Source organism: Salvia splendens, chromosome 19 (assembly GCF_004379255.2).
Source record: "Salvia splendens isolate huo1 chromosome 19, SspV2, whole genome shotgun sequence".
NCBI lineage: Eukaryota > Viridiplantae > Streptophyta > Magnoliopsida > Lamiales > Lamiaceae > Salvia > Salvia splendens.
Window position 1 is genome coordinate 8,069,688 of NC_056050.1, and position 9,555 is coordinate 8,079,242.

Genomic DNA, 9,555 nt, shown 5'->3' on the forward strand with positions numbered 1-9,555 from the left:
AGTAGGACCTTCATCACCAAAGAAAAAGAGTGAATCGAAATATAAATCTAATTCACTCACCATACCTGAGGACCTTCCGTCGGTGCTGTAGCTGTATAGGTAGGCTAATTGGGATTGCGCATCGGGGTCATCATATTCGGCTTGAAATGCGAAGCCATAGTTATGTTGTGGAGGAGGGGGTGGGTCTTCTGACTTGGTGGGTAGTGCTATATTTGGTTTCATATTCGGTGTAGAGAGCGCGCAAGTTAAACTCGAGTGTTTGTTGGATAATGGACCGGTCCGGGCGGGTTATTTGAAATGTTTCTGAAAGGTCTACTCCAAATTCGTCACTGGTATCGGATTGGATTGCTTGAAGGGGGCCAAGATCAATAGAATTCAAATTGTTATAATAAAAATCTAAAATTCTAGAGGTACCAGCTAATTTCCATTTTTGATCTAATACCTTTGCAATCAAAAATACGGTTGGAATCTCACTGAAATATTTAAGTCATTTTTCAATCATATAATATAAAACACATTAATTCAGGTGAAGGAGGAATCATTTTTCATTGCAGTTTTAAAACCAAGTGATATATACATGCAATGCTCTAAAACACGAACATCAGTGCAGTAATAAACACCCGATAATTCAACAGTAGCTTTTTTGAAATATTTGAACAATTTAAATAAAGCCACGCTATGTTCACAACAACTATGTGAAAGATATAAATCATGAACGGGATAGGTTCTATAAAAATCACATAAAGAATCTTTATGCGTCAAAGTAGAATTTAGACAATTATATGTCGAATTCCATCTATGAGACACATCCATAATAAAATTCGTATATCTAACATTCTTTTGATGGCAATATTTCTTCCATGCTTTTCCAATAGCCGGCTTTTAATGGATTAATCTAACTGCAGTTCTAATAGGACTAACATGCTTTTGCCATAATTCAAGCGCATCTTGTACACATAAATTTAAAATATGACATATGCATTTGTGATGAAAATACTTACCTCCAATTACCGGAGCACAAGCCGCAATCAAATCGCTAATACTTGCGGTGTTAGCAGTTGCATTATCAAAACCAATAGAAAATATCTTGTTGCAGAATTGAAACTCATTCAAAACTTGTATAATCAAAGAAGCAATTTCGGGTGCAGTGTGTGGAGTTTCAAATTCTCTAAAACCTATTAAACGCTTGTTTAAAGTCCAACTATTGTCCACAAAGTGAACCGTAATGCCCATGTATGAATGTCGATTAAAACAATCAGTCCACACATCTGAGCAAATGTTCACTTTATGGCCCAAGTTAACTAAATAACGTGATAATTCAACATTTTTCTCTAAACATTGCCTAACGGTAGATCATTGAACGGTCATTTGCCCTATTCTTTTGATAGCTACGTTTAAACCACTTTGCATAGTAACCTCAAATTTTTTGTCATCATAAACGTTAAAAGGAAAATGCTTTATTACCGCCCATCTAGTCATAACATCAGAATTTTTTTTTTGATCATATTTAAAAAGAGGCGTACCTGACGAACCCGAGCCACCGGGTTGGAAGTTTAGTTGGGTTTGGGTAGAGGTAGTGCCGCATTCTACCGGATGTTTTTTCACCAAATGGCGACGGAGGGTGCCATATCCCCCACCACTCGAGAATTTGTAGACTTTATCACAATAGTTGCAATATGCATGAAATGCCGGTGTCTCTTCTTGAGAGTGAGGATCATGAGGACTTGGAATCACCACTGGAACCTTCTTGTAGTGCTTGACAAAAATATCAGATTTCAAACCTTTTGCCGTGTTAGTGGGTGGAGGGGGGGAGGCATCTCCTCATTTCTGCTGGTGCTAGACGGAATACGAGAATGAGATCTATCATCATTGTTGTCCGAGTTCGACGATATAGCATTTCAGCGCCGGTGTACTCATCATTTTGTTGGGAACCACCGCCCCCGCCTCCGCCCCCACCTTGATGCATTTCAGCGAGTAGCATGGCCGTCCTATGATCTTCTTTTATCTATAAATATAATATAAGTTGAAGTTTAATTAGGAACACAAAAAAATTAAAAACTCAATCTTATGAAATTATGAATTGTAAAAATATTTTTTCATTACTTACTTGCATGCGTTCAGCCGCCACTCGGGAAACCTCTTCCATAACTTCTCGACGACTAGATCGCCTTGATTTTGAGGGACGACTAGTACTTTGATCTTGGGCAATTCCCTTGCCCCGATCACCACGTCCCGGTCCACCACGAGAAGAAGACATAGTGATAAATGAAAGTAGTATGGATTGAATATGGAGTATGGAATAAGTGGTAAATTACTAGCACAACAACAAATATAGTAGTAAGTAGTAACTAGTAAACTAGTAATTAGTAAACAACTTCAGCAAATAGAGAGAATGAGGAGAGAATAGAAAAATAGAGATTGAAAATGATATCCTTGTTAACACAAGAATGAGGTGAGTACAAATGAGTGAGAAGTGGGGTATTTATAGGAGTAATATTGGAAGAAATAAAAAAAATTTGAAATTTCAAATTCGGCCGAAACTGACACTTTACCGCTTGAACCGGCGGTTCAGTCCACGGTTTTCTGACGGAAACCGCCGGTTTCTGACCGAAAACCGGCGGCATCTGACCAATTTTTAGGCCTACGACCTGCACCCTACGACCTGCCACCTGAAAAGTCATCGGAACTGCCGGAAACCAATGGTTTTCGTCAGAAACCGCCGGTTTGAACCGCAACCCTAGCCTGCCGCCCCTAGCCGGAATCCGCCGTTGGAACCGTTGAACCGCCGGTTCACGGTTCAATAATCCCTCGACCATGAACCGACCCACCTGAACCGCGAACCCGCCGGACGGTTCAAACCGCCAGTTCCGGTACCGATTCATGAACCGGCGGGCCCGAATCGGCGGTTAACCGCCGGGCAGGTTCGGTTTGTGCATGTTTAATCTGTACATAACTTTATTATTGGCTACAAAACTAAGATTAAATCTTCTATCACTAAAATCCCCTTAGAGGGGGATAGGGCTAAGTGGAGCGAAAAGGGTTTTCCATGAGAGTCTGCGGTTCCATTGTGTGTGCTCGGGGTAGAAGTTTTGTATAAATGTATTGGAGGGGTGGGCCCAGTGAATGTTTGGCGATAGAGCATTGCATCTTTGCTGAGTTATGTACGACTACTAAATAAATTGAATTTGAACAATAAATATTTAAGTTTGTAGTAGTATTTCTTTTTTGGGTAAATTGCCTAAAAAGTCACAAACTTTGTGGAAAGTTTGGCTTTTCCCACAAAATATAAAAGTTGCGCCTAAAGTCACGAACTTTATCGGATCGTGTAAATTTCCCAAACTACCCGACCTGGCGGCATATTTCCGTTAAAATCTTATCCTACGTGGCATGCTGAAGGCATGAATTGGCAAAATTTCTGGCTTAACCCTAAACTCAGGTAATATAACCTCTTTTTGGCTGATTTCGAAAGCGCAACTCCAATTCAATCGACGGAAAACGTAATCGACAAGAGTGAAATCGCCGTCAAACGGTTTAGGGATGAAATCGACGACGTGTAAAGAAGATTCAATAAATAAAACATAAAATGACGTCGTTTTGTGCCTAGTCAAAAATTTTGCCAAGTCACGCCTCTGGCATGCCACGTGGGATAAGTTTTTAACGGAAATATGTCGTCAGGTCGGTAGTTTGGGAAATTTGCACGAACCGATAAAGTTCGTAACTTTAGTCGCAACTTTTATAGTTTGTGGGAAAAAACAAACTTTCCTCAAAGTTTGTGACTTTTTAGGCAATTTTCTTTTTTTTAATGATAAATTTAAACTTAAAACACCTCACAAAATCTATATGAATCAAAGTCAGATTTCATAATTGAAGCTAGACAATTACCTAGAGGAATGCTTAAACTATGTACTCATTTATAAAGTGTACATTCGTATATGATATGTCAAAGCCTCAAATCCTACACACCTATACGGCTATACCTTATATTTGGTTGGGATTTGATTTTCAATTAATTGCTCACACTTGAATATTCTATATATGTTCGTGGAAGGAGACTATTCACCAACTTTGAGTATCTTTAATGATATAAATTACTATGACTTCTGAATAAATTTTATGTATATTATTTACAAAATTATGTTGGTTGAAACAAAATTTGCTTGTGAAATAGAAGAGTATCGCTAGAGCTGAAGGAAGCATGAAATTAGTAATGAATGGGAGCTTCACCAACTTAGTTTCTTGTTTGAGTAGTATTATTAAATTAATGAAATATAAATTATTTAAACAAAAACATAAAAAATATATATTTGCAATAAAAGACCCTGGGCACAAAGTAATTACAGCAGCCATCCCCCCACCTAGGACTGACAATTTTTGGCACGACACGAACTAGCACGAGATTAATGGGTATGTGTTAAAGCTTATTGAGTCCTTGTCGTTATCGTGTCGACACGATAACGACACGGAAATTTCGTGTCGTGTTCGTGTTACACGTTAAGAAATAATATATTATAATATTATTATTTTTTATTTATTTTAAAATTTAAATTAGGTTTAGTCTAATGGAGCACTTAGGATTAGCGTGAAAATAGATTTTTCATTTTTATTCTAAATCACTTTCCAGTTTAGGGTTTAGCAGCGCCGCAACCGCTCGTGTTATCAGGTCGTATTATTATAGTGTCGTTATTGTGTCTTGTCATATATGTGTTGTTATCGTGTCGTGTTGACCTGAAGTGGTTCGTGTCGTTAATGTGTCCGTGTCTAAGGGTAGCAGGTCGTGTTCGTGTTTGGAGTTTTCTTAACGGGTCATGTTCGTGTTTGTTGTTATCATGTCGACACGATAACGACACTACACGCACGATTTCGTGTGTGTGAGTGTTTGGGTGTGTGTGTTTGTTCAACAAACAATGCGGGCACTGCCTCCCGAGCCACACCCCGGTGCCGGCGACTCCGACCCTGATCCCGACCCCAACCCTTGTGCCGCCCCCATCTCCAACCCCAACCCCAACCCATGTGCCACGCCCTCCGACCCCATCTCCGACTCCGACCCTAACCCCAGCTCCATCTCCGTCTCCGACTCCGACCCCGACCCCGACCCTGACCCCAACCCCAACCCCAACCCCTGTGCCACGCCCTCCGATCCCATCTCCAACTCCGACCCCGACCCCGACGCCGACCTCAACCCCAACTCCTGTGCCACGCCCTCCAACCCCGTCACCCAAGCCCTGCTCTCCAACCCCAACCACAACCCCGGTGCCGCCGACCCCGACCCCTGTGCCACGCCCTCCGACTCCGACCACAATCCCAACCCCATCTGCGACTCTGACCCCGAATCCGACACCTACCCCGACCCCAACCCCAACCCTAACCCCATCTCCGTCTCTGACTTCGACCCCGACCCCAACCCCAACCCCTGTGCCACGCCCTCCAACCTAGTCACCCACGCCCTCTAACCTCATCACCCAAGCCCTGCCCTCCAACCCCAACCCCATCTCCGTCTCCGACTCCGACCCCGAGCCCAACCCCAACCCATGTACCTCGCCCTCTGACCCCATCTCCGACTCCGACTCTGACTCCGACCCCAACCCCAACCCCATCTCCGTCTCTGACTCCGACCTCAACCCCAACCCCGTCACCCAAGCCATGTGCCACGCCCTCCAACTCCGTCACCAAAGTTTGCCGCTTTGCCTTCCTTTCCTAGATTCGGAGCGCCAATAACAAATGTTTTCCAAGTTCTTTTGTACACTCATTCCATCTTCTAAGTATTATCTATCTTTTAAATAAAAAGAACTCCCTTTTTTTAGCTCAATTTGTTATTTTTACTACTTCTCGTTTATTTACTCTATTGTTAAGTTTTGTTGTTCTCACATATTTATGTATTTCACATTATAAAGTAATACTAATATTTATAATTTATCCTAGAGGGGTCTTCTTATATTACTTATACCATCATAATCCAAAATTAAGATCAAATTTACACCCTTAGATTTTAAAATGAATTGATGAAATTAAATCTCACGAATTTCAATAATAGATAAAATATCAACAAATGGGTAAGATCATCATTTAGTTAACATATTATAATTTTTGTGGTTCTTTTATATCAACATGGTGCATTACAAATATCAACACAGTGACATGAAAATCTCAACACAAGTACTAGAAATATCAACACTATTTATTGATATTGTACATGCATTATATTAAGATTGTTTGATGCATTTATTGATAAAAATTTGCTTATCAACATATACGAAAACTGAAATAAAAATTATCAAATTTCACCATTCGAACGTCGTCGGAACGTATGCAATTGAGATCTCGTTAGAATCCTTATAAAATTATCTTTAATTTGATACATTTTTTACGAAAAAATAATTTAAATCGAGAGAGTTACGTAAATTCAAAGTTTTGAGATGATTTTGAAGAAAGATAAAGTAGTTCGTTGTAACTACTATATTTATGACTTGACATTAATACCTTTGAATTTATTTAATTATTATTTAAATTTATATTATAATCCACTTGACATTATTTCAACCACTAAATCTCCTCATCTGACGGTTAGAATTTGATCTCAATTTTGAATTACTATTTATTTATTTAGCAATTGATCAGCACCGTATTCTAAAGTTAATCTATAAATAAAAAATACTAGTGGAGTAATTATGTAGCTTCATACATTTCAAAATATTTGTATCTTTAATATGAAGTACTATTTAAACTTTTGCTTCCTATTTTTCAAAAATCTATTTGTTTATCATTTGCATTGAATTTTATTGTGGAGTTCTGGATGACAAAAAGTTTAGCAAAATAATATTGTAAGATTTAGCAAGGAAATAAATAAATGCATAGTTGTTTCCGTTCACATCTGGAATTAGGGGCGTATACCACCAAAATGTTACACAAAAAGGACCAAAATGTCACACAAAAAGGCCGTATTTACAACATCTACGGTACGGAAAAGAAATCTTAACAAAACTAACTAGTATGAGATAATTAAACATAAAAATAATTAGACTGATATGTCTCATGGGAAGTTGTCGTACATATCACATAAGCAATCCAAATCTATTAATACAAGTATTGTTCTGAAGCCATTGCTTGACCACATTAGTAAAATAAACATTTTTATCAGCACTCTTACCCATACTTTATGTTTTCATGTCACGCCCGCATTACCTAAGGATAGGAAGTACGGTGGACCGCGACTAGGGGAGGAGTAAAGAAGCGGGGAAGAAAGGGGAAAAACAAGAATATTTGACCCAAAGACATTTAATAAAAGGAAATTCATTTTAAAACAAGGTACTGTAGCGACATTTCAAAAGTTTAAGTAACCAGAGTTTAAATGAAAACATTGTTTCGGATTACAAGCAGCGGAAAAAGATCAAGAGACAGATAATGCCGGGTATGACGACACGACATTATCCAAAACAAAGTGAAACGCATTTTGACTTTAACTGCTCAACATCCGTCCTCCCCATCGCCGCTCAACCTGCACATTAAGAAAACAACATGCAGGGCTGAGTACTTATTGCACTCAGTGGACACACGCCAAAATCATAGTTTGTCATGCCATAACAGTGTAACATTGGGGTTTTGAGTGTAATGAAAATAACCCAAGTACACCAAAATATATTTCATAAATTCGACTGCGCAGTCATTTTCCGATATTGCCACCCTTATTCCCTCAATCATACACTATCTGATCCAAACGGTGACAAGGGGCGTGGCCACACACCCCAGGTCATCTAGACCGGCCAACTTGCTCTCAGATGGCACCCAGTCTCGTGTACACTAGCCTGAGGGTTCGCAGCCCAACAGACCCGAATTCGATTAAACATATGTGGTAAACCACTTCAGATAGGTTTCAAATCAAAACATTTGGCAAGACAAACAGTTCACCTCCATAAACAATTCCGGAACAGAGTCCGTATTAAAAACAACCCACGTAAAAGTAGGGTAGAAAAGCCCACCTCGATTGCTTAGCTTTTAAAATAATTCCCTTCTTCAACCACACTTTCCTCGTAAACGATCACCCTTTTGAAAGATAAATTGTATCATGATTAGAGTCAGAAAAGACGAGACTTTAAACGACAATGCATGATTCCTACGTGGACGACTTCAACATCTAGCACGTTACACGTACATACACTTAACAACATGTTACAAAACAAACACACAAAGTCACACGTTCGAAACACACCCCGCACGCAAACGACGTACCCAAAACGCGCACACGACACACGAACACAGCACTCCAAGTCCTGGCATACCCTTACTGTGCAAACGGCTCACTTGGCTCGGAAAAGGTTCGGAAAAACTCGGAAAAAGGATCGGCGTCTCGACATGGCTCGGTGTCTCGGCCGCTGGCTCGGCACCTCGGCCACCTGTTCGGCACCTCGGCCGCTGGCTCGGCACCTCGACCGCCTGCTCGGCACCTCGGCCGCCTGCTCGGCACCTCGGCCGCTGGCTCGGCATCTCGGCCGCCTGCTCGGCACCTCGGCCGCTGGCTCGGCACCTCGGCCGCCTGGCTCGTCCCGTGCACACTCACTTTCCTCCAACTTCCGATTCTCAAACCCTATACAACATTCACACCACACATTCTCCGTCCCAAAACACACCCAGACACCTGGGATCATCCCTTCAAAACCCCCCCACAACACTGCCCTAGGCCGGCCCCTAAAACTCTCGGCCAACCCACGCAAAACCCTCGAACCAAACACTGATTTTCCCGAGCCATCTCTTGGTCAAACACACCCACATTCATCACAAAAACATAGCACTCAGAATCACGCCAATTGCACATGAAAACATCTCCCAAAAACATACAACTCACGAAACTGCGCAGTTTACTTGCAAAAATCATAATAAATTCATACGACATCCAAAGAGGCTGAAAATTACACACCAAACAGAAGCCACATTAACCTTTATACAGTTTAAAATTCGTACCCAACGGAGATCGTTTGCTTAGATAAAAAGGGGTCGGAACCCACTGCCAGTTACTACCAAAAACATGCTCAACCATATCACAAAGCCACAAACCCTATTCAGCATCTAAACCATCCAAAACGTCCTATATGCATGAGTTTTCGAATTAAACAAGGGTTAGGGTTTGGTTACCTTTCTTGGATAGTTCAAACGTAAATTCGAAGCTTTCCCTACACCGATTTACAACGTACGAGCGTAACACCTTGAAGAAGCCAAGATGATGATGAGAAGGGGATGAATGGGGAAAGGTAAACCGAGAGAGAGAGGGGCGAGAGCTTACCGTGAGAGCACACTTCGAGAGAGATGAGAGCTAGAGAGCGAGAGAGAGAGAGAGAGAGAGACCGAGAAGAGAGAACGAATGGAAAAGAGGGGGAGGGAAATCGGTTATGAGGGAGTGGGGGCGGTTGAGAGAATCATGGGGTGATGGGGGAGGTTTTTTTTTTCGAAAAAGAAGAGAGAATTGGGGAGGGAGGGATTTAATTTGTTAATTAGGAGTTTTTATTCATAGCTTAATTACTTAATTCCATTTTAATTTGCCTAGGTAGAAAATACCACATCCACAAC

General features: G+C 40.9%; 1 protein-coding gene and 1 long non-coding RNA gene across 2 annotated transcripts; one reads left to right on the plus strand and one right to left on the minus strand.

The window, feature by feature from the left end:
• The first annotated feature begins 4,904 nt into the window (after nucleotides 1-4,904).
• LOC121778970 (circumsporozoite protein-like) lies at nucleotides 4,905-5,450 on the plus strand. Its single transcript, XM_042176339.1, has one exon. It carries the CDS (start codon nucleotides 4,905-4,907, stop codon nucleotides 5,448-5,450), a length of 546 nt encoding a protein of 181 aa, XP_042032273.1.
• Nucleotides 5,451-7,306: 1,856 nt separating this feature from the next.
• Nucleotides 7,307-9,304, minus strand: LOC121779479. The gene is made up of 3 exons (XR_006045823.1): nucleotides 9,124-9,304; nucleotides 7,974-8,037; nucleotides 7,307-7,492 (listed from the first exon to the last, which is right to left on the minus strand). It is a non-coding gene; the product is annotated as an uncharacterized LOC121779479 (long non-coding RNA).
• Nucleotides 9,305-9,555: the final 251 nt, after the last annotated feature.

Coding starts and splice junctions, on each gene's coding strand:
- LOC121778970 (XM_042176339.1), top strand. CDS start 4,905: ATGCGGGCACTGCCTCCCGAGCCACACCCCGGTGCCGGCGACTCCGAC.